The sequence below is a fragment of the Crotalus tigris genome, unplaced genomic scaffold (genome assembly GCF_016545835.1).
Source record: "Crotalus tigris isolate CLP2741 ecotype Arizona unplaced genomic scaffold, ASM1654583v1 scf7180000017641.3106099, whole genome shotgun sequence".
Lineage (NCBI taxonomy): Eukaryota > Metazoa > Chordata > Lepidosauria > Squamata > Viperidae > Crotalus > Crotalus tigris.
This window is the reverse complement of record NW_024096535.1, coordinates 1,796,046-1,822,629: the sequence shown is the minus strand read 5'-3', so window position 1 is coordinate 1,822,629 and position 26,584 is coordinate 1,796,046. Positions and strand designations below refer to the sequence as shown.

The following is a 26,584-nucleotide window of genomic DNA, read 5'->3' as shown; positions in this document are numbered from 1 at the left end:
CATATGATGTCAACTTGCAACTTCCTGTCAGCTTCCCCATTGACTTTGCTACTTCCTGCCAGCTTCCCCATTCACTTTGCTGGTCAGAAGCAGGCTGTGAAGGTCACAAATAGCAATCATATGACCATGGGATGCTGTTACAGCCTCAACTTTGAGGACCAATCATAAGTCTCTATTTTCAACATCGTTGTAAATTTAAATTTGAATGGATGTTGAGCGAACGGTCGGTAACCAAGGATTACCTGCAAGGATTACCTTGTAGTGTTTTTAGGAGATAGGATATATAAGTAAGCGATTGTGTGGAGAATCGGAACTAATGAAGTCTTGGCAAGAGATTTTCAGAGGAAGGACAGTAGCAACGATCTATACAAAATCCAAAAGCCTATTCATTACCTTTATCTTTTTACCTATTTTCCCAGTTTAAAAAAATATCCATCTTAACATAGCAGTCTTAAGCACTTTTTGTTTTGCAATGGGCCTGATTCTCAGCATTGAGTATAAAATGTCTTTATTGTTTTCCACAAAAAGAAATAGTATTGCCTATAAGATGTTTTCCAGGCTGAAACATATCTCATAAATCTACTTTGTACTGATAATATTGCTCATATGATCTGAAGCTTTTCTTCAAGGATAATGTTTGAAAGGTCTTCTATAATATAAGGAATACTGAGAAACAAATAGAATTTTATTTTTGCAAGTAACATAAGCACTAAAATAGGGCACCGTGTACATTTTTTTGTTGTTGTTCTTAATCTTTCATTGAAAGCTATCTAGGAGTGTCACTTTCCAAAAGCAGTACTTTGGAAAGCATAATTTTCATAGAAATTATTTCTTCTGCACAAGTGAAAATGGTGGTGCCGTTTCTTAGACAAAACTACGATTAACACAATATTTTATTTAGAAATAACATGTGCATCGAATGACACTTCTTTTGAATAGACATGCTTACTGGAGACTAACTCATACTGAACCCAGCATAAGCATGTTTGTGTAATTGGGCATCATCCTAAATTTTACATAATTTCAAAAACCATTAAATTTCTGCTGTTTTTTCCCTTAACTATTTCTTGTAATAATTATTATGAAATGTACTTAGTTTTATTTTTCTTCACAGATCAGAAATGTTGAGACAAACCAATGTTTAGATAATATGGGACGTAAGGAAAATGAAAAAGTAGGCATATTCAACTGTCACGGCATGGGAGGAAATCAGGTAAAATATACCCTATTTTAAAAATTATTTCTAAGGCTTAGCACATTGATACAGGGATTAATGTTGGGAGGGAAGGTACAAAATAAACATTACAATATCACAATGACAGCTTCTGTCCTTTTGTACCTGTGTGGTGAAACTATGCCCACGTTAGGGACAGAACTTCAGTCCTGATGCTTGGTTCATTGTACTGATGAGGCCACGGATTAAATCTGAGTTTATTAAGAAAGGATATATAAGTGTGTGTGCATTACATACCAAGTTGCCATTATGATGTTGTTTCATTGTTCCCTAAGGTAGAACACTTCAAACAGGTTACGTTTTGTTCCATTAGAACTTGAATAGTTTGAAGAATTCTGACAGAGCATATTGAACATAGATTCATTTTCCTCCCAAAATCTGAATGCTTAAATAATGCTTATTTTCCTAAGTGGTAGTGAATCAACACAAAATAAAATCAAATTTGGTAAAAAAAAAAAAATCACTAAATGAAATATCTGTTTAAGTAGTTTGAAGCTTCATTGAGATTCCAACAATTATATTACAAGCTTGTTCTGTATTGGGTTATATTATGCTGTGCTTTGCTTTGAGATATATTACAATGTCTTAAGTGAACAAAGTAAGTAATGTCCCTATTTTTCTTAGATAAGCTTCATCCCATTATCCCTACTACATTTTAATAATTCTCAGACAAAAGTGCAAATTCTAGTCCATTGCAGGAGATGGAGTAAAAAAGAATTGAACAGAGAAGCTTTTTTTTCCATTGTTTTATAGAAAATTAATTCAGAGCATGGGATTTTTTTTTTTTTTTGCATAAGAACTAAAGCTTAATTTCACTTTAAATATACAAGTATTTAATGTCCCACAACTTTAAATTCAGAGAAAGTAGAGGTCAAATGCTTCATTGACTATATAAAGGTATTTTATTGTGATGAGCATGCCAAGTAGTGAAATGTCCTTAACAGATATGGGAATCTTGAACCATCTTTTATGTGAACTCTATACACGGGACGAGAAATCACAGTCTGAATAAAATGTGGCAAAATAGACTGGCTCCAGGTCAGGATAGACATGAGACAAGACTGTATCCTCTCTCCTTCTTTATTCAATCCATAAGCTGAGCAAATATTGGGCGGGGGAGGGGGAATGAATTGCAAGATTAGCATACATCTTTATTTATGCTTTATTTAAAATTAGAGGAAGAAACATCATAAGCTGGCACTGATGACACTATTCTGATAGCTGAAAATGCAAATGCTCTGCCAGCTGTAGTAGTGAAAGTCAAGGAGCACAATGGAAAAAATGGGACTGCGATTAAAATGAAGAAGGCCAAACTAATGAGAATCGGTACAGAACTACTCTTTGTACTCACAACAAAGATATTGATATAATGGATAATGTCATCGTTTTAGGATCAACTATTAATAGTAAAGGCTATTAATCAGTCAAGAAATATACTGCAGTTTAATTCTTTGGGGTATATAGTGATGAAGGCCTTGGGAAAAAAATATTCAGATGCTCTGATGTGTCTATACCAGGGGTAGGCAACCTTGGCTCTTTTATGACTCATGGACTTCAACTCTGGCTCAGGAATTCTGGGAGTTGACGTCCATGAGTCATAAAAGAGCCAAGGTTGCCTACCCCTGGTCTACACCTACAAAAATGACAATCGTGTAAGCAGTGATATTCTAAGGGAGTGAAAGTTGGACTTTGAAGGACCAGGAGAGAAAGAGAATCACTGCTTTTGGATTTTGGAATTGGAGAATACCCATGGGAATACATGAATGCATGAGTTAGCCAAGCCAACAAATGGTTCATGGAACAAATTAATCCAGAATTCTTACACAAGGTACAAATGGTCAGCCTCAAATTATATTGTGGACCCCATATGTGAAGATATGGCTGCCTTGAGAAGGCTATAGCAATGGAAAGAAAGAGAGAGAATAATCAGCAGGAAGATAAATGGACAATTGCAGCAGTGATGAGTGCAGCGTTGGGACATCTGTAAGGCCAGGTTGGAGACAGACCCATACCTCTGTGGTTGCTAAGAATCGATATTGACTTGATGGCACACCATAAAAGTAGAAATGGACAATCTGCCCCAAAGTGCTGTTTTGATGCCCTGGAGCCTCAATCCCCTTCTAATTGCACTGCTGCATTTTCTGTTTATTTTATTTATTAAATCTATTTATTCATCAAATTTATACACTGCCCATCTCACTATCCAGAGTGACTCTGGGAGGCCTACAGTACAATTTTCTATGTTGAACTGGAAAGAAAAAAATGTCTGTTCCCCCCTTCCCAAATAACAGAACAGAATAGGAGAATAACAGAGTTGGGAGGGACCTTGGAGATCTTCCAGTCCAACCCCATGCTCAAGCATCAAACCCTATACCAGGGGTAGGCAACCTCGGCTCTTTTATGACTCATGGACTTCAACTCCCAGAATTCCTGAGCCAGCATAGCTGGCTCAGGAATTCTGGGAGTTGAAGTCCATGAGTCATAAAAGAACCGAGGTTGCCTACCCCTGCCCTATACCATCCTTTATTGACTGCATTAGAGCTGGTTGTTACAAGACCTTTTTTCCCCTCCTTGAATTCAACTACTATGGTAGGGACGTTCCTTTTGCCAGTTTTATACATATAAGAATCTGTAATCTCTTGAAGGTCATTTCTGACATTCTTAAAATAATTTGTAGAAATAATGTACTTTAAGGGATTCCTTAAAAAGGAAGCAGTACAAGACAGAAATTGATACCATCCATTGATATGTCATAATGACTATCACACAATTTATGACAATAGCAGGATAGTCCTATGTCCATATTTACATTTTAAAAAACGTCTATATAGAGAATATTGCCTCCTCTCACACAGATACACAAATTCTGTACGTTTTTTCTAATAAAGGCAAAATTTCAAGTGTCTCATAAAACTAATTTTGTAGTGTATAGTGTAGCAAGCATATTCAATTAAGTAAATTAAACATTAAGCGTAATTAATATATTCCTTACTACATTAAAAAAAATCAGCAATATAATATTTTATTCAAAAGAATATCCAGTCCTTTGGCTTATGCATATAGTACTATCCTTCCCAAATGAACTTAACCATTGCACTTCAGTTACTTATTTTAAATTAATGCAAGAATCCTTTATTTATATTGACCAACATCATCTGAAATGGCAATAAGTAACCTTATATATTTTCTCATACATTTAAAAAATGTCTTATATGAAAAGGGCTCCTATTCCTTTAATTGCCCAATAATATATGAATGATAAGAATTAAAGCATTTGTTCCTTCTTGCATGCTATTAGAAGTTGCTAGTATAAACTGTTTTTACATGTGTATAGTTGCAGCTTAAGCATTTGCAACATTCTTTTATAAAGAACTTTGTATCATGTGTAACTAAATATTAGAATATTAACAATAAATTGCGATTAAATCTGTTTTTAATCTTTTTCCTTTCTAATGTACCTAATTGGTAACTTAAAGTGATTTGCATGCATTCTCTAATTGGTAATGCAATCAAATTCAATTTGTACGCTCTGCCAAAGGCAGCATTCTATAGCTAATTGGCAAAAGGTTGCTTTCAACAACTAAGGGAGAACACATTTCTTTTACTTTTGATTAGAATACCTTTAGGTTGGTTGAAGGGTGAATTCAAAATGATTGGGAGCCTTGTAAATAATTAAAATAGATGCCACTTATATTGCTTTAATTTCACTTAATTTTATTCTGAACAAGATCTGGCTTCAAATTAAGTGGCAGCTTGGAATTAGTAATTTCTACCTATTCCCTTTATAATGTTTCTTCTTAACAAAATGTAACAATAACAATGTTGAAAGGGACTTTGGAGGTCTTCTACTCCAACCTCCTGCAAATGACTGTCCAATCTCTTCTTAAAAACCTCCAGTGATGGAGCACCCACAATTTCTGAAGGCAAGCTGTTCCACTGGTTAATTGTTCTCACTGTTAGGAATTTCCTTCTTAATTCCAGGCTGTTTCTCTCCTTGATTAATTTCCATCCATTGTTTCTTGTCTTGCCTTCTGGTGCTTTGGAAAATAAGTTGACCCCTTCTTCTTTGCAGCAGCCCCACAAATACTGTAATGCTGCTATCCTTTCACTCCTAGTCCTTCTTTTCTCTAGACTGGCCATACCCAATTCCTGCAACAATTCTTCATATGTTTTAGCGTCCAGCCCTTAATCAACTTTGTTGCTCTCCTCTGCACTCTTTCAGAATGCACTCTTTTCTTTCTTTTCTTCTCTGCACTCTTTTCTTTATTTTCCTCTCTGCACTCTTTTCTTTCTTCTCTTTCATTCTTTCCTTTCTTACTGCCTGTTTCATCTTACATTTCTTCGTTTTTACATCCCAAATTTAATCAGTTACAATTCTGTTATAATGCTGCTGCATCTAAAGTCTTTTACTGCTCCAAGTCAGTCTTGTGCAGTACATACTGGGGTGTGGGATGTCCATCAGCAGCAGTCCATAAGGATGCTAAAATCATAAAAAGTGCACCCCATGTCCTCGTAAGGCAAATTGTGTCCTTTCGTACTTGTGTTGCAACATTGCATTCAGGTACATAAAGAGGAGATTTTGCAACACACAGTTGCATTGCAACCTTGCATGGCTTCACACATTTCATTTCTTAATCCTCCTTGACTTCCTCCCCTCAACATCTATGGTATGTTCTGTATGGATATGTAAGCATTTGAAATCTAAAAACCCACCGAAGATATTCATATCACTTTCAAATTTTGAACCAAAAGAGATTCAGCATGTTTTCATGTATCTTTTCCTGGAGAACAGCCACCATCATTAGAGCTTATGAAAACAGAATTTTATTTATGTTTGTTTATACAATTTTTTATCTACCCAACTCCAAACGACCTTGGGTGACTTACAAATAAAGGTAAACACATAAACAGAATCATGAACAGCCCTAGAAACAAAACCAAATAAAATCTATTCACTTCTTGTTGCATTCTACAGCTTTGTTCATGGGGGCAGATGCGTTTTCCTAGGCCCACTCTGACTAACAGAAAGAAGACAAAATAGCAAAGGAAAGTGTGTTGTCCAATTCTTCTATTATTATATATTCTCCTCTTCGAAATATAAAACAAGGATTTGCTTTTTTATGGCTGCCAACACAGTAAAGTCAACTCTCCAGAAATTATGCTGAAAAAAAACCATGTATTCACCTCTCCTGTAATATTTGCATGAATCATTTTATTAATTGTCAGGTGCTACTTTTAATATTTATAGCATGATTAATTAAGCTGTTTGAGAACTTATGTTTCACATTTATATAACACTGTAAAGTGCTTTAAATAGCTGAATTCTATGATCCCTAAAATGAACTTATGAGGAGTTCGGTAATATTACCTCATATTTCAGGGACCATTGAAGGCACAGACTGCTTATCAAGTTAATTGCCATTAGAAGATTTGAACCAAGTGCCTTTGATGTAGATCTTAGATGTCTCTCAGGCTGTGCCAACCTATCAATATATCACTCTATTTAACAATAAAACAGTAATAGCATACATGAACATTAACTCTATTTAATTGGATTACACTGCTTAGAAACCTGAATTTTTAAAAATATCTCAACTGTATCTCCATTTCACGAACATTTGAATATTTATTTACATGATTAAAACATCCCAAAGCTTGAGCTTATTGAAAACATATTTGTGCTTTATTTTTGTCCTCATAATCGCTCCCTGTGTACAGAATTTATGTTTATGTTTTAATTGCAGTTTGTAATAGAGAATTGTAATAGAGTATATGACATTCAGGCTTCCCTAGTCACTCAAATGACTTTTGCAATCAAAATCCATCCTAATAATTCTAGGTTGTTTTTTTTTAGCAGAATCAACCCTATTTTTCTATAAATGTCTGTTAAGAATCTTGGAGTAATTAATGCTTTCTACATGGAAGGCAATTTCCAAGTTTATCATTACAAACTATTTTGAAAAAGAAGCACTATATTTAACTACTGAAATGCAAGCCCCATTAAATTCAATGACACTTACTGCCGTAAAGATACAGTGTACGCAACTTTAATCTTGATAATCAAGTAGAGTACAACACAATTCCATATCCGGTTCTGTAACTTTAACTTCAGAAAAGTATTCCTGAATAGTGATGTATAGAGTTTCATTCTTAAGTTGCTTTTCAGAGAACCCGATCTATTTCATTGCACTACTTTGTTTTTCACATAGTTAAGATCCTCAATTAATGATGGTGATTGGGACTGGAATTTCTGTCACTAAGCAATGCAGTTGCAAAATGTAATGTCACGTGATTGTCGCTTAACGATGGCAGTTCTGGCACTTTAAGTTGCATTATTAAGCGAATTCCACAGCATTATTAAGCTTGACGTTACGCTGTTGCCATTTGCAACCTCTTCCTGGCTTCCTCATTGACTTTGTTGGAAGCTGGCAGTGATTGTTACAAATGGTGATCCCATAACTGCAGGATGCTGCAACTTAGAACTGCGAGCTGGTTGCCATGAGCCCACATCACGTTCACATGGCCACAGGAGTGCTGTGATAGCCTCAACAAGAAGAACCAGTTATAAATATAATACTTGTTGAGTGCTGTCATAAATTCAAATGGTCAGTAAATGAGGACCAGCTGTACATAATTCAGATTAAGAAACAAAATACAGATTCCCTACTGCTGATCCTTGAGCTCAAAGCTGAAATCTTTGTTGTGTGCATTCACATTCACTGGAACGGCCAGGCAATGGATGAAATGGGAGTTATCAGGTTTGAAGCAAAATCTATGTTTTCCATATGCTTTCCATGTCGTTGTTAACTTTCTCTCTTCAGCATTAGCTGTTAGTTTACCAACAGGACCTTTCTCTTCCAGGTATTTTCATACACTGCTGACAAGGAAATCCGCACAGATGATTTATGTATGGATGTCTCTAGGCTCAATGGGCCTGTAATTATGCTGAAGTGCCATCACATGAGAGGAAATCAACTTTGGGAATACGATGCCGAGGTATTTATTCAAATACAGAAATGAAGGATTTGAACAATACTATTGCTTGCCTGGAGCTAACAACAACAACAACAACAAAGGCTAAAGCGGTATTTCTCAACTTTGCCAACTTTAAGATATGCATGTTGGCACATCCAGCACGCTGGCTGCGGAATTCCAAGAATTGGAAGTCCACAGATCTTGAAGTTGCCAGGGTTGAGAAGATTCTTTAGCAGGTTGGTGAATTTATTAAGAAATGTTTTCACCGTTGTTTCTTCCCCCTTTATTTTCAGATACATTGGGGGGTGAGGATACGAACTTTGCATCTCTTTCCCTTATAACCCCATCTCTCATGTAAATTATTATTCCTTCTACCACAGTAACCTCTTCTAAACTTGAGTTTTCTGTATAATTGAGCTTAAAGACAATGAATCACTAACTACTCATTTATTAGGTTATTCAGAGCATTTAAAGAGGGAGTTCACAACATGTGGGACCCTGAAGAGTACCCCCCCCTTTTTTTTATAAGGCATCTACAGCTGCTTCAAAAACTGCTTCTCTCAGAATATGGGTGCATGAAATGACTTAATTCCGGGAGTCTTTTTAGCCATTTCCTCACTTCCTTGTAAAACAAGATTGCACAGGATTTAAAGAATGAGGATAAGCTGTCACCATTCCTATTCCTCTGATCTGAAGTGGGAAAGTCTATAAGGTTATAAGGTATGGACATGCTTGGAAATCAGACAGCTCAGTCTGCTTTCCTTCTTTCCTTCACCACCTCTTAGGTCTAGCATGGTAAACATTCTTGTGCAAAGTATATGCACAAAGCCAAGTCAGCCCTGGAGTCTTATAAATAAATAAATAAAAGTTATTGGCAAAAGAATAAAGCAGACATACTAAAGGAAGTAGTGAGGCACGCAGTTAGGAAAATGTATTAATTTCTTTTTTTTATTATTGTAAATATTTATTAAGTTTTTAAAATTTTACAAAAACAAAACAACCCATCCCCAAACCTCCCCAACCCTCCCATTCCCTCCCCCAACCTTCCCAGAGCTGAACATAGGCTTAATTAAAATTTCTTCAAATAATCTAAAAGAAAATATAAACCATAACTAAATCTAAATACTAAATACATTAATTAAACAAATTATAAGATAATTAACAATAATATATGTATAAGAAAACATAACTACCAAAAGAATAAAACTTGAAAGAAAAAAAAAATAAAGAAAAAGAAAAAAGAAAAAGATAAAAGAAAGTATAATAAAAATAAAAAATAAAAAAGGAATAAAATCTAGAAAATATTTTAAATTTTAAATATAAGTTATTGAAAAGCTAAATAATATTTTTTAACATCCAACTTATATTGTATAAAATCTATCCATTTTTTCCATACGGCAAAATACTTCTCCTGCGATTGATCCTTCAAGAAAGCCGAAATCTTTGCCATTTCCGCCAAATAAAAAAATGTATTAATTTCTATAGCAGAAAGTTAGTTAGTTCTACATACTGAGGTGGACTATTCTAGCAGAGATCTGGATTAGATGAGCCAGTGAAGTCCATCTTAAAGACCCATCATAGAACATCCTGCAAAGTACATTTTGCTAGATTTTTTGTTTGGAGGGATAGGTTGTATTAAAAGCTCACCCCTCTTCAAAGCAAGAGCAGAAATAAAGGAGTAAACAACAGAGTAAATTAGGTCGGCATTTAACTACATAGCTGAGTGAGGAAGAAACTGGTTGTTAGACTTCTTCTATATTTGCAGAAGGACACTGTTTTACACTGAACTTGATGAAACAGAACAGATGTTGCAGCCAACCTAGACTTAATTTCAGATATGACAGATGGGTCTTCATCACACTGGGATTATTCTTTCAAGTTCACACGTGGAAAATATATTCCTATCTACTGTAATTTTGAACCTTACAATTTATGCAGTGATCTGTTTCCCAATAAACCAGCAATATTTATTATTTCAAGGAAGTTTTCATTATCTGGGAATGATATGCTACATAATAAAACATGCATTCCCATAAAATATTGTGACTAGGTACATAATTCTTCACCCATAAATACTAAGCCAGCAGGATGTTTGGGATGCAAAACATACATTATGCAATTTCATTACTGCAAGAAGACATGTTATAAATATATGAGATATAGACAGTTGCAGCGTTGAAAAAGAAAGAACAATCCATGCCATTTCACTGACAACATATTTAGCTGTAGTTTTATGGAAAATATTTAAGAACCAGATGTACTCAAGGAGCAAAACTTTATATGATACATATGTGTATTACTTTTCTACTTTGATGTACAGGTTTTTGCAGTTATTACTGATTCATTACCGTATTAAAGCTCATGTGATTTAATATATGGGTTTCTTTAAAAAAATCAGATGACAGTTTTATAATATCTGTACAATTCAGTATTAAAATAACCAACTATTTTAATAGTTAGTTTGAAACTATGTTTGTAAGAAGATAAATAGTTTATAGCAAATGTTGTCATGTGGGATATTTGAAAATAAATTTCACCAGAGTTTTTTGAAGCTATGTTAGAAGCTTATAAAAAATCAGATTGCAAAATCAAAAACAGCCATTAGATGGAGCCAGCAAAAAGGAAATATTTTGTAGTTCTGTGATAAGAAACTCATAGAAAAGGCAATTTGTCGATGGAATCATTTTGTTGTAGTGCTAGCTTACCAAGTTGAATTAAGAAAGAGGGGAAAAGCCACAACTCTCCAAATATATAACGATAGGGTAAAAATGTATTTTTATTGTGTTATCATTATTGCAATTTACAAATTGTGAATTGATTTAAGGTACTTTGGATTGTGTTTTTAGTTTTTACAAATTGTAAATGGAAATGGTTATTTCACTATTTATAAGTATTAATAGAATTTTATTTAATGTCAATATAACACCAAAGTCTCTTTACCCTTACTTTTTTCTTCAGTAACCATTTACTGAATACTGAAAACAAAAGTGCTGAGGCAACCCAGCTGCCTTAAGGAGATTATCCATCTTAAATTATGCTGAACTGGACCTAGAGAGATCCAGGAACTATGGCATTATCAAATGACTCATTTGATACCCTTAGCGCAGGGGTAGGCAACTTTGTCTCTTTTATGACTCGTGGACTTCAACTCCCAGAATTCCTGAGCCAGCCATGCTGGCTCAGGAATTCTGGGAATTGAAGTCCACAAGTCATAAAAGAGACAAGGTTGTCTACCCCTACCCTAGCGCATTGAAGCTGACTGATATATGGCAGTTCCGTATTCTTAGAAACCGGGTTCTTCCATACGGTGCAAAAGGAATCTTTAAATTAATATTGTTTTAAAAATTTCTTCTACAAATCCTCTAATATTCTTCTATGCGTCTCTGTGTGTGTGTGTAGCTTTGAATCAGTTTTAACTTCTGGCGACCGTCTGGATTAGTTCCTGCAGTTTTCTTGGCAAAGTTTTTAAAAGTGGTTTGCCATTGCTGAGGATTGAGAGTGACTGGCCCAAGGTCACCCAGCTGGTTTTGTGTCTAAACGGGGGTAGAACTCTCCGTCTCCTGGTTTTTAGCCTGATGCCTTAACCAGTACAGTGTGTCATTAGGGAGCATCAATTCTGATCCAACTTGCAGCCCTGGAAAAGGGTTAAGAATTTGTCCTATGATGTCCATCCGTCCGTCTATCTGTCTGTCTGTCTGTATAGCTATTTCTTACCAAAAGGATCTCTGGGTAGCGCACAACAATTAAAAAAAACACAGAGATAAAAAATACAAAAATCACATTAACAGAGATACAAACCATAGAGGAAGGGAGGATAAAAATAATCAGCTCAGCAATGGAGCGATCTAAGCAAGTCTCCAGTTCGCTGGGAGCCTCAAGCTCAATAACATACACCAGGTCTTGAGGGCTTTTCAGAATGTCAAAAGGGGTGGAGCTAATCTAATTCCAGGAGGAAGGCTATTTCATAGGATGGGCGCCATGACAACAAAGGTACATCTACTAAGACCCACAAAATGGTACCTGCAGCATGCCTTCTCTGCCAGATCTAACAGGGGAGAGGTGGTCCTTCAGATAGTTCAGCCCATGCTATGAAGGGCTTTAAAGGTCAAAAACAATACTTCAAATGCAACTCAGAAGCAAACTGGTAATCAGTGCAGCTTGTAGACTAGAGATGTAATATACACTGTTCTAGGAGCACACATAACTGCCTGTGCCACTGGTGGTATCTGTATTACTCAATCCATCACCATCATTGCACTGTTCCCCCTCTGGGGCCTCAAGCCAACTGGCAGAGCCACATCTTCAGGCCCTTACAAAAAGATAGGAGGGTTGTGGCCAACCTCACATTAAGGGCAAAATGTTTTGGAGGGCAGGAGCCACAGCAGGAGGCCCGTGCGCCCTTCCTCCTGAACCCCTCCAGCCAGAATAATCAGGCTGACGGGACCCGCAGCATGCCCCCTCCGCCAGCATGAGTGGTACGGGCTAATCCCAGTGGGGTGAGATGGTCCCTCAAGTAACCTGGATCCATGCCATGAAGGGCTTTAAACCAACAATTGAATTGCATTCAATTATTAGCATTATTTATTTGTGTGTGTGTGTGTCTGTGAGAGAGAGAGACACAGAGACACACACAGAGAGAGAGAATGTGTGTGTAAGCATGTGCACATGCCTTCATATCAGTTTTTTACTTCTGAAGTCTGGCCAAGTTTTCTTGGCCAGGATTTTCCAAAGTAGTTTGTGTTTATCTGCTTCCTAGGGATGAGAGAGAATGACTGGCCCAAGATGACTCAGCTGGCTTTGTGCCTAAGGTAGACCCAGAATTCATGGTCTCCTCGTTTCTAGCCTGTTGCTTTCACCACAACACCAAATGGTTCTCAATTACTCAAATAGAGAAAAACTATTTCTGTCACTATTGCTTTTATGGAAAAAAAATCTGACCGGGCATATGCTTTAACCTCTTTTTGAAGTCAACTACCAAGATTTAGATGTTAGAAATATTGAGTTTATCTCTACCATAAAGCCTGAGAATGATACAGGCAGTTGAAAGAAACATAATGCTTTCTGTACATTTTCCTCCGTCATAGTTTGACTTTAGATTGCCATTCCTTTGCTTTTGTTAGCATGCAGGTAAATGGAAATACAACTTCGAGGTAAGCATTTTGAAACTGGTAATCCCCGTGATGGATTTTAGTTTAGGATTTCACTTGCTTACTGCTTTTGTGATATATATGACCTTTGTTTAGTTGTAGATTATTTTATAAGAATAGATTCTCCATTTCCTGCTGCATCACGTAGCATGTTGCTGATAGTTAAAGATAATTGTGCTGTAGCATGTTTCATTTTTTAGAGAATAGAAAAAGGAAGAATACATGATACAGATGCGTAGATAAAAGGAGAAAATGTCATTTCTCAAAATATTTGAAGATTGTCCTTTCTTTAAAAAAAATTACTCAGGAAGGTATTCATTGTGAACAGTAACACCAACAAAAAGTTCATTTCTGTCTTTTTCCTGCACCTGCAAAATGAATGAAAAAGATCCCGTTGCAGTTGTTATTGCATAATAAATCTTTCATGAGGCACATTATATGAAAACATTGGAATATGTATTTATGAGAATCAAATTCATCAGAGCACTACATTTGCAAAGAAATGGGGATGAGGACTAGAGAACACAGGAAGATGGGAAAGCAATATGTGTTTACCATTAGCAATATGCGAGGTCTTTTAATTTAATTCTCGTGGTGGTTACAAATCACGTTTTGTACTTTTCCTGAAACCTATTCAGATGAGGAGTCATTGTTATTTTGAGTGACTGGCTGCTACTTCCATTAGACAGTGAGCGTAATAATCCTTATGAGGTATGCTCTGACAGGCTCAATTAGCTGGTTCCAACCAATGTTTTTACATTATTTTGATAATTGAAAAGGTTTCTGCTGTATACATTAAATATTATTATAAAATGTTTTTGGTGTATTAATGTTTTAAAGTTACAGATATCAGTCCATTAAGGTTTGGGTATAAATTGGCTCATGATTCAGAACTGTTTACGTTCAATAAGACTTGTTTTATTTGTAAAATGAAAGACTAATCATTTCACGGGGTTCATTGTTTTCTTCCAAATTGGCAGGACTGTATGAAAGCTAATAATAGGAATTTGCATGGATTTGAGATTAGCTGCACTTCATGCAGATAAAATTCCCTGTAGTCAGAATTTTTGAATGTATTCTCTTTTAATTGAAAATGTTTTGCAATGCCATTCTTTCTTTTTTCATCCATTACTGTTTGATTTGCTGAGTATGTGTTTAATAAATATTGATATTCAAGACTACTAAATCTTCATTTTTTTCCCCATTCTGCATTTATTTTCTATTAGTAGAAAGCAGAAGGGAAATGACTACACATCTGAGATACATAATGAAAATTGATATTCCAGTTGCTCACTCAGAGTGAGCAATTTTTTTAGTTGTTCCCCGTGCTAGTACATTCTAATTACCAAAATTAAATAACAGGCATTAACTAGTACATATTTTATGATAAAATATTAAATAAAGGTTGCATTCAATACATTTTTTTAAAAAAAAATATGTATTGCTGGTTTCAATTGAGGAAGGATGCCACTTTTTTAAAAATAGATCTTCCTTCAAAATAAGAAAGGCTATGCAAACTTACACTGTATAGATCAGAATATTGATAATAAATAGGAGTAATGTATATATACAGTTAAATGCAAATATAGTGTAAAAGCTTAGAGATGGATAGATTTTTAACCACTACAACATCTCAATGATAAATACATGCCAGTTGCCAAGCATCCAGATTTTGATCATGTGACTGTAGGGATGCTGCAACAGTCATAAGTGTGCAAAACGGTCATAAGTCATAAGAGCTGTGGTGGCGCAATGGTTAGAATGCAGTACTGCAGGCTACTTCTACTGACTGCCGGCTGTCGGCAATTTGAGTCTCATTAGCTCAAGTTTGATTCAGCCTTCCATCCTTCTGAGGTTGGTAAAATGAGGACCCAGATTATTGGGGGCACAAGGCTGACTCTGTAAACCTAGTGGATTGACAGCACCATGAGACACTTAATTTTAATGGGAATGAATTAAAAGTATATTGTTGCACAAGTCAGAAGGGGCAATGAAATAACCAAGATAATGAATTAAGAGAAAGCAGAAGAGGTATAAGTCCAGTCCCCTAATCAACTTTGTTGCTCCTCTCTGCTCTCTTTCTAGAGTATAAATACGTTGATTTACGTTAATGTTTTACGAAACCCATGTAAATACTAAAACTGTTTCAAGATGATGACTTAAGCTGTGTGAATATAAGGTATTGTAGTTCATTCACCTTTTCATTGCCGTAGATCGGATAGGGAGGTTTACCCTTTTGCTTCAAGATTTCTACTTGGTTTTTTTTTTCTACTTCATGATTTCTACTTGCCATTTTTCTGTCTCACAGACATACACCTTTCTTCATATTATTACCCAGTCTTGTTTGACTGTAAGCAGGATAGAAGATTCCATTCATGGTCCCACCATGGAGCCTTGTAATGACAGCCCTTTTCAGAAGTGGTTGTTGAGAAACTATACTCGGCTGGAGGTTTTTAGGAACATATTTAAAAGCTCCACCGATTATTTCCTTTAGTAGATGCCTAGAGGTAGGTATCATGAAAATAAATAAATAAATATGATAGCTTTTCCTTTTCACCCTCCCTCCTAGTTACTATTGTAAAGTCCAGTATTGAGGTAAACATAGCTATATAACAATTGCATTTATTAATGCTACTTTTCTTCTGTGGTGTAATTCTTTTTTTTTTTTTTTTTTGCATATCTTAATTCTAAAAACTGTTAAAAGTCTGGTTGTTTTGCATTACCTTAAAGCACCTATTTTTAATAAATAGTGTCTAAGTATTAAAGTGGGAAAAATCTTTGTGTCAGTAGCCAGTGTTTGATCATCTACTGATTCACAGCAGATCAGGCCCCTTTGGGGGGGTTCAAATGCTGCCCAACATTTAATCCAAACCAGTTATATAGCATAGCAAATGAAAGAGTAATTAAACTGTTGGATTATAGCTAGAGAACTCAGGGTTGAGTCCAGACCTACTTATGAAAATAAGGCCGGTCACTCCCTCTTGGTCTCAGCCAGGTGTCTCCAAACTTGACAACTTTAAGACTTGTGGACTTCAACTCCCAGAATTTTTCACCCAGCTAAGCTATACCACTTAGTCACACGTATTATTATTATTATTATTATTTAATATTTTTATTAAGTACAAAGAAAAAAAGGATTAAAAACATTGAACATGGTAAATCGTCTTTGACTGACATCACAGTCCATATTGTACATTAATTACATATAATATACCTATATACAACTATACATTTCTAGTCTCTATCTCAGTTTATCTCTTTACCACTTAGTCACACTTCTTATTGCAATCCTATAAAGAGGATTTTCTGGAGGAAAAATGGTATACAAATCTAACACAGAAGCCACCATTCCTGGCACTGATTCTGTGAATCTATAGTTGGTACAATAGTAGTAGACAGCCAACTTACAGCACTGTGTAAAGAAGAGGTATGCTGTGTTTCTCAGTTTTTTCACTGAATGATGTTGTGTAAAGTGAAGTTTTGCCATGTCGATACTATCAAAGCAAACATTATTTATCACATTTATTTTTATTTATGCATTAAACACTTTTATATGGCCATTCAACTCACAGTGATTCCAAGCAGCTTACAACATTATTATTATTTATAGTTGAAGTCCTTGGTTCAGTAAGAATAGTTTGGGAATTAGTTTACAATAACTTTATCTAAGCAGAGGTTCTGCTGTACAGCTTTATAAATCATACGTTTCTTTCAAATTGAAACACCCTTCTGCATAAAAATACCTTCAAAGAAGTTCTTGCCTCACATTTAGAGCAATAAGTGCTAGTTGTAGTTTAGTAAAACTACCAGAAGCCTTAATATCTTGGTATCAAAAGCAATTTTCTCAGCCATTTTGAATTTTTCTTTCCCTTTTGACAAGAAACAAAATGCTCCATTTTGTCTGTGAAATGATGAGCATACTGTTTATCTAGTCTCTCTATCACTAGAGGTTAATTCCAATAACCACTGTGGTAAAAAGAATGCAGTCATGGGAACTGAGTATGTCACAGAGCAAAATAAAAAAAATGCAGTCAAGGAAAATTTAAATTAAAATCTACTGTTAAGAAAATGTAAAGTACTTTTAACTGTAGCTTATCTGAATTCATGTTGGAATCCATCTCATTCAAGTTGAATGAATGATGGCACGGCAACTGAAGAAATAAAAGCTAAGGATGAAGGCCTTTCTAAATAATCATGTGATTGCTTTGGAGGATTGCTTCACCATAACCCTGCCCTCTTACTGGATCATGCCCTGGGACACCTACATTGGCTGTCACTGTATTGTACTATTTGGTCTATAGTATCAAACAATAATTTGTATAGCACAAGGCCAGGATATCTTGAGGAACATTTCTCAAGATATGCTCAATTTATGCAAACTGTAAAATCCATAAAGGAATTAATCTCCTAAATCAGATTAGCTTTGACAATGTCTTTGGAATTCAGTCCCATTCACTGGTGGTTAATATATTTCCTTCCTGCATAGCAGTTATGTAAGTTTGAAAATTTGCCCTGCTTTGGGAATTCAATCCATGCTTTTTTAGTTGATCCTTGTTCTACATATAATAATTGAGACCATGTTTTAATGTTTGGTTTTTAAACTATGTTGTGGAACTGTTGTGTATGCCACCTGGATGCAGTAGTTGAAAAGCAGCCTTGTAATACTGTAAGTAAATACAATAAAAATAAAAAATTGTATATTTTTGTGGTAGACAGAAATGTGTTGCATAGCATTTTTGATAGTGATAAAGGTGAATTTCATGTATTTGTTTGCAAAGTGCCTGTTTCACTGTACAAGAGTTACATTACAAAGAATACAATCCACAAGTTAAATGGATATGTTAGCACTATAATTTTTTGTCAGAGCATTTCAACATATTATTTTAATGTCATTTGTGTCTCATTATTCAAACTAATCGCATTAGAGGAACCCCATACAATATATAACACATATATTGCTATTCATTATAATGACATCTTTGTTCTTTTGAAAGGTCCTGTTTGACTAAGACAAAAAGGGCTAAAATATAGTGTTATGAGTCATTAAATAACTTGAATATGCTGAAAAAGTTTAATCTGGTACTAAATAATGAGAGAAATTACAGAATGGGTGGTTTTTGTGGCTGATATTTTTCTAATGTAAGTGATTGTTGGCCAAAAAAAGGAATTTTTTGTAATAGCATTACATAATGATAGAATGGTAGGAATAGGTGCCTATAGAAGGCCATTGAAATATTCAACATGTATTTTTGATATAAAATTCTACAACAAATACAAAGAAACAGCTGGTGAAATATTAGGTCTATATTTGATTTGGAATCCAGAAGAGAGTCATGAAGCCTCTAATTCAACTATTTCTAAAATATGGTACTTTCATTGTTCTGAATTATTTCTTAAAGCCTTTTGGCACTCTTATTATATGTACATCTTAGAGGAAAATAACTTATTACAATGGGCTACATAATATGAAATAGCCTTAAGTGATTTAGTATAACAGATGTGTTTCTCTGGGAATTTCACAGCAGTCTGCTTAAAGTAAGAGGAAAACCTCCTTTGTTACTTTTCTTAATTTTTTTTCTGGGTAGAAATTGTTATAGCATAAATCATCTTCAGGCCAATTTAACATAAAATTCAGTGTAATGCAAAGTGTTAGAAGTTTGTGCAATTTCATCATTTCAACCATCTTAAGAAAACAGTTCAGTTTTAAAAAGTGTGGAGTCCTTGCACATAATGACATCTATAGAACATAGAATAAACCTTTTTCCTGGGACATAGAATAACAGAATTGGAAATATCCTTGGAGGTCAAACTAAGATCTTGGGATTCTGAGCAGAATTAACATTTTGTTTCCCTGGAAGCAAACTGTTGCTGCTTAATTACCAGATGTGGATCAATAATACTAGCTCTGCTTAGAAGAAAAAGGAATTAATCATTGATGTTAGTTTAAACTTTTTTGAGGTAGGTTTCCTTAAAAAATGCCAAAATACTGGGCAGAGTGCATTATTATAGCTAGAAACAACTGGGAATCAAAGAGGGTGTTTTGGAGGGGGAAGGGGGTGTCCCTATTTACCCTGTGTTATTTCCAGATAATCTTCAAGAGCCACCCATAAAGGTTGCAGTGCAGTGCAGTGCAGCTTTGAGACACTATAGCCCCAGTGAAGGATTAAAGATTAGAGTGCAAACGTTTGACCAGATTAGAGTGCAAACATTTGATCAGTTTTTATCAAAACTATCATGCTGATGTTATGTGGCTGTCCAATACTAATACTGGATCCAGAAAAATTCTTAGATTACAAATCTGATTTTTAAAAGAAAGTGCCACACAATCCAAAATAGCTTTTTATCTCCCAAATCTTAAAATTCAGCTTTTGGAAAACATAAAAGCTCCATTTTTTTTTCAGAGTTTAACTTTACTTTGTTCTCCCTGTCTAGTACTTTACAGATTGGAAATATCCAATACTGCGTTTTGAGGAGAAGAGAAATATAAGCTAAATTTCACCAATATATTAAAAAATATTATTGATTTTTTTTCTTTTTATGATCTTGTAATCCCTTGCTTTGGGGTGTGGTCAGAGTGACTGAATGGGGCTGAGCATTTACTGGCTGGATGCCCTTCCTGAGGCCTATGCAGAGTTTGCAGCAGATATTTTCTCTTTGGGCCCTGATAGAAAAACATCTGTTGCTGCCTAGAATTGAACTCTCAACCTTCTCGGGGTGGTGAGAGTCTTCACCTTTATGCCACCACGCCACCCGAAAAATATGATTGAATAGTATCAATATATTGATAGCAGATTGTTGCTGATTAATGATGGATAATTGGAATAACTTACATCCTGCAATGGTACCTTTACTATTATTAAACAGCATCTGCCTATCCCAGGTCTTTGGAAAGGATTTGATAATAGACAAAAAAGCTAAATCAAGTCTAAACATTTGATATTCTATCATATAATTAGTCTCCTCATTTCAAGTTCTAAAATAGCAGGATGAAAAATAAGGCAGAAATGTTTATAAATTCTCATTAATATAGCAAATAATAAATTAGAGAATGATCTGAAGACAAAATGCCGCTTTGTTAGTCTAAATTGAACTGAGACTGATAAAGAGAGGAGATTGTTGGAAGTTTCCTATATAAACTGCGCAAAGTATCTTCATAGAATTATGGTTATGAGCAAAATGGACTGCTTAATTTCTTCAAGGAAACATCCCCCGAACAGAAGGAACTTCTGGTTTAATTACAATATTAGATAATCCTTTTATTTTTAGCTCTGAGTAGCCTACTTCCAAAGGCTACACACTTTCTATAGCAAAACATTTGTAGCACATTAACAATTGATCATTTTTTTAATTATAGAAGGGCGACCTCATTATATGAGAACGAGCTGCCATAAGAAAGGGGAGAAAAGGCCAAAAAAAAAAAAAAAACACTTCTTCTAACAAACTTAAAACCATTTCTGAAAGGGAATTCTTAGCCCATGTTTTTCAAGCTTGCTGATCAAGCAATGCTTGATTAAAATGCCTTTGAAATATTTTATTTTTATAAACTGGCAGGATTAGTTTTCAGTGTCTCCCAAATGGAGAAGATAGGCCAGTTGTTCTTTCACCAGAAAGCTGACCGGTGCCATAGAGTAGGTGATAGAGCGGTCATTCTGCCAAAGAAATACATGTTAAAGCTTTCCTTTTGGCCTTGGAGCTTCAGCAGTCCAACTTCCTCCTGTCCCTGTATAATAAGTGGTGAGGAAGCTTCTGTGTGATTTCCCTCATGCCTGAACATGGTGGAGGAATTGGTTGACTAGCCCAACTGACGCTGTCTTCTTTGTTGGTTTGCTTGTTTGTTTTGCAGCGACTGACCTTGAGACATGTGAACAGTAACCAGTGTCTGGACGAGCCCTCGGAGGATGACAAAATGGTTCCTACCATGAAAGACTGCAGCGAAAGCCGATCCCAGCAGTGGCTGCTACGTAACATGACCTTGGGTGCCTAAAGCCACGACAGACTTCACGTCCTTCCTCGGACCTTGGAAGGGTCTAACCTGCTCACACTTCACACAGAAGGATGTTCTTCTTCCCTTGTGGTCGGTGAAGAGAAAGGGTTTGGATGCTTGATTCAAAGCCCCACATGCGAGAAAAACAACTTTTTTTTTAACGGCTTAAAAGCATGGTTGCACTTTTTTCTCTCTCTCTGATTTTTTTTTTTTTTACAAGTCAGCTGAACACACGGATGCTTTACCCACCCTGGCATATACAGTATTATGAAGACACTGCAGTTTTGAGAAAAGAAGACTCCGGAAAAGGGTTACAAAGCGAAATTGCAAGAGGGTGGGAAGTGGCTTGCTGTGGGTTCTGTCCTGTAATATTGCTTGAAAGTGACAATGTTAAATGCCTTATGAAGCTCACTTGCATTGTGAAAGATGGTAACATTTGTTTTCCTCAGTTGATGTACTTGTACCAGTCCTTCATGGTGACAAAGGAAGAATCCATTATTGATCTACTGCCAACCCCATTACCTATGAATAGCCCAGCTGAAAAGATTTCTCAGCAGTAAATTTCTGTATATATTGGATGTTTTTCATGTATAGTGTCGGGGGGGGGGGGGAAGTGGCATTTCTGTTCCTGAAACCTCTGTTAAAATCCACAGAACAGGATATGCCAGTACTTGGATTGTGAAAATCAAATTCACGGCCAAGGGAAGCGTAAAGAAATGGGATTGATGATATCCACCAATGCCCTTGGCAAAATATAAGTCATTACAAGCATTGTAACACATTAGGCCAACTTCTGTAGTCTTACATTAACAATTAATATAAAGGACAGCGAGAAATTTTACCTAAATCACACGAGATGCAGATAGAAGAACAGGTTTATGAGTAGACACAAGCAGATTTCAAGTTGAGTTTGGTTGCAATAGCTACTCCTTTTTTGTTCTACCAAATGTATTTGTTTTCTAAAGATTCTTGGTGCGTAGGCATAAATACCAGTAGGTCTAGCCTGAAAATGTCAACAATGCAATGCTGCCCCTTAATAATTATTAAGATATTATGATGAAGATGTATAAGTCTTCAAAACATAGCAAGTTGAACTTTTAGTATATGATAGCACCGAGTTCAGGACTAATTAAAAACTTGTCTAATAAACTTGTCTGTTTCATATATGGAGGACATGGGATAAGATACAACTATCTCTGTAAACAGTATTTTATTTTTTTAAAGGGAAGGGGGGTTTTTTTTGTCACATCTCTCTATGCCAGGATGCAAGTAGGAACAAGGTTTATCCAACATTGGAGTCTGTATAGTTCTAGCGATGATTATTGGGTCAGAAAGTATATAAAATGTACTCATTTTTTACCTGGATTTAATTTATTGCAGTGTGTTTTATCAACCCCAGGGCCATGCCAAAGTTTTTGTGAATTATGCTATATTGGGTCGTATGGACTGATCGATTCTACACCGCAATACTGAGAAATTGAAACAACTTCTTTCAAGTTTCATTCTGGCATCTTGAGAAAATGAGATGGCTCTTCCTGCAGATGAGACTCCCTACATCAGTGTTTCCCAAACTTGACAATTTTAAGGCATGTGGACTTCAACTCCCAGAATTCCACAGCCAGCGTTGCTGGCTGTGGAATTCTAGGAGTTGAAGTCCTCATGCCTTAAAATTGTCAAGTTTGGGAAACACTGCCCTACATGATACTGCCTTTACGTTGTTATCACCCAACTGTTGATTTTGAATGTGCTCATTTGTCTGCTTTTTCTATCCCAGAAGAGTTCTTCATGAGTACTATATAAGTATGCTAGGAAAACGTCCATATTTCCGCAGGATCAGATGCAAAATAACATAAAAATATCAGCCTGGAATCCAAATCGGAGAGCCAGAGGGGCCGAGGCAAGTAGCATTCCTTGAAGAAGGGGAATGGTCTGATCAGCAGAGGCAGGCAAACAGAAGATGTATTCAAGGATGCAGGTAGTCCTTGACTTATGATCACAGTTGGGACCAGATTTCCAGTTGTAAGTTGAGTTGTCCATGTGGTTGGACCCAATTTGATGACTTTTTTTTTGTGTGTGCAGAGTTTAGGCAAATCACTGTAGTTGTTAAGGGAATCTGTAGTCACTGAGTGATCGCCACAGTCCTAAATATGAACCCATTTGGTTTTGCCATGACTGGGGGGGGGGGGGAAGAGACATTTTACAACACCCAGAATTGCTTTACAGGCCATAAAACACTTGCTATTGTAATTTTTAAAAAGGTTGCTAAGTGACTGATCATAATCTGGAGACTGCCTGTAAACTGATGTTAGCCAGATCTTTGACAAGTAACGCAGCCCTTTTAACTAAAGAGTACATGATCTCATTTGAAGTGTTTATTGCTTACCTGGGTCTACAACATTCCAGGTTTCCAGGTGACACTTGGACAGGCTGGCTGTGGTTTCTGTACTGCCTATGTTAGGGGGACACTGAGAAGCAGCAGAGTTTAGGTTATCCTGCAGCTTACCTTTTTGATACTCACCTGCCAAATTCACTGATAACACGGCAGCAGGCTTTGTTCTGGAGAAGAGAGCATTACTGTTCTCCCTCATAGGTTTTTATCCCACAATCTGAGTAACAGAAAATCTCCTTTTGCATCCCACAGCAACTCTGGCAGCCATGACCCTTGGAAGATCAGTAAACATTCAGGGAATCATACTGCTCCAAATCCATCAAGTAAAGGGTTTTGTTCAAGCTCCTGTAAGAGCAAGCTTAAATACAGGGGGGGGGTCTGACTTATTTTCGAATAAGAACATAAAAAGGAAGTTAATCCAGTGTAAGGAGTCATGAGCATAAGTCCTATACATAAAAAATTATAAAAACAAATTATTCCTGAAGAAACGTGGCTTGCGCTAAACAGTGAGGAAGGTTACTGCAAAGTTAGTTGAGGCTAATTATCTTATTTTTAAACACTTAAGAAGAGGGTCCAATATAAGTGATGCTTTTTATTAAGTTATTAATAGGGTAACATTAAAATGTAATAAAAGCATTTGTTTCCCTCAAATGAAATCTTCCAAAGGTTGGGTTGGAAGGGGGTCTTTGAAAGTTCATATGCAAAGTTTGAGAGACGGGCAGTGGAACCATCAGATGATGGTTTTTTAGGGGCTGAATCCCAACGCATTTCAATCCTGTGCCAGGATTTTGGCTTAAGGGAAGTAGTAGCAGTCTGATGACTAGAAGCAGAATTGAGACCATAAGTTCTGCTTTCACTTAACCCTACTGCTAATTCCAATTAAATGCCTCCCTGGAGCACCTCATGGACTGCCACATCAAATATCTACTTCATCCCGTCTTTTTTAGTGAGCAAACAATAGGCCATGGAGGATATGCCCCAGCATTATCATTATATTGCTAAACTGTTATGGCTAAAATCAAAGTTTTAATAAATAGTTTTACAGGATTGTACATTAGCTTGTGGTGTCCTCTCTCTGTGTTCTGTAGATCAATAAAATGTATGCTGTTCCTCATTTGAATGGCATTGATTACTCACTTTTTAAAGTCGCTTTATGATATCAGCAGTTGAGTTCAAGTTTAAACATTGTTTTTTTTAAAAAAAATTAAGTCAGGTTGCCTTTTCTCTCCCTGTGTATAGATTAGAAACATCTTAATTTCATAGAAATGTGCCGAGGGACAATAGGATAAATATGAAAAATGACTGAGTATAAATACCTAAAAACAAGAACACTATTTAAGAAAAGGTAAAACTTAAGGAATTTCTTGAGGAGGGAAAGATAGATATATAAAGTTTGAGCCAATGGAAATAAGTTCATTTTGTCTTCAGAGGCTGCTTCTGGACTGTTGAATCCAAGAACAGTATTTTTATCTAACAACAGGCAAGCAAAATAGCCTTTTAAAAGGTGATTAATACTGTACTGATATCGATATAGTCCAGTTTTTTTACTTGAAATTAATGAGATCATATCTGATCATATAAATTTTAGTTGCATCTCATTTGTAGATGCTAAATACAGTCTCAAATGAGGCATATATTAGTGAGGGTGCTTAAGTGTAAAGCTATGAGTTAGGCTGAAATGATTTAGGAAAGAAATTTGAAATAAATTTTATAATGTTACTGTCTTCTAAATCCTACTGCACCATTATAAACTAGATAAACAAACACAATTTCAATAGGAAATCAGGTTTGCAATTAACTATTGTAATAGCAACATCTACACACATGCGCACACGGACCCTCTCCCACCTGTATTTTCCATTTATGGATAAATTTAAAAGTATGCTGCTATTACTGTATGAATGCATCTGGTAAGATTCCACCACATTAAAATGCTACTAAATATATTGCTATTGTTTCATTTCAAGATGTTGACTGTGCATCAGCAAAATGTTTTAGATTATGTGAATTAGTGTAAAAGTATTTTCAAACACAGCTATATTTCCGAAGACTCACTTTCATTTTTTCAAATAGACTAAAGTTGCCATTTGTCCCTTAAATGTTCAGGATAGCTGGGCCATTGATGTTCCAAACCTATACATGATAACAAACTTAAATTTGGCCGAAATATGCATGCTGAGGGGTTTATAGCCAGTCCCACCTTCTGATTGATAATGCTTCTGTGATGTGCAAAATTACAAAATTTATCGCATCCCTGTCTCTTTAAATGCACGTGGAAATATCTGAAGCATACACCCAAGAGGCATAATATGTGAGGAGGTCCTTTAAAATGGCCACTGAGGGTTTTTTTAAAAAAATATACTTGATCATCCAATTTAGAGGGAGTATCCATTGGAAAACTTCCTACATTGCGTACTAGGGACACTACATGTTACAATTCTAAGAGTGGACTGTGTTCAAGAATTACCAATTTCAAATGTAATCATTATTAAATGTTAACTCTGCTGTAAATTTTCAATATTTATACATTTTGTAGAAATAAAATATGCCAGTTTAGTTTTATTCTTCTGGGTATTGTCGTTCTTAAGGGCATGAAATTAAGTTTTGCTCCCTGTCTCACACTTGTACAGTAAGAATTTTACATCAGTGTTTCCCCAGTATGTTGGCTGGGAATTTCTGGGAATTATAGTCTACACATCTTAAAGTTGCTTAAGTTGAGAAGCCCTGGTCTATACCCACATATGTATGTGTGTAAAGTATCTGTTAATGGGCAAAAAAATACCAGTTGCATAATCTAGCATTATGTGTATACACTTTGTGTGGTTGGGTGTATGCAGACAGTACTATAAATACAT

At 35.8% G+C, this 26,584-nt stretch overlaps 1 protein-coding gene across 4 annotated transcripts in view; it reads left to right on the top strand.

Moving 5' to 3' along the window:
* GALNT13 (polypeptide N-acetylgalactosaminyltransferase 13) overlaps positions 1–26,291 on the top strand; it is a 226,767-nt gene extending 200,476 nt beyond the window's left edge. Inside the window, exons 10-14 of one of the 4 annotated variants that reach the window (XM_039335416.1) lie at positions 1,115–1,213; positions 8,096–8,230; positions 13,330–13,359; positions 15,665–15,863; positions 21,200–21,333. In XM_039335416.1, the coding sequence (XP_039191350.1) occupies positions 1,115–1,213; positions 8,096–8,230; positions 13,330–13,359; positions 15,665–15,850 (450 nt within the window). In that variant the 3' untranslated portion in view covers positions 15,851–15,863; positions 21,200–21,333. Of the gene's footprint in view, positions 1–1,114; positions 1,214–8,095; positions 8,231–13,329; positions 13,360–15,664; positions 15,864–17,996; positions 18,011–21,199 lie in introns of those variants that run through there. The other 3 variants (XM_039335413.1, XM_039335414.1, XM_039335415.1) reach the window with 3 other exon arrangements.
* The last annotated feature ends 293 nt before the right edge of the window (positions 26,292–26,584 follow it).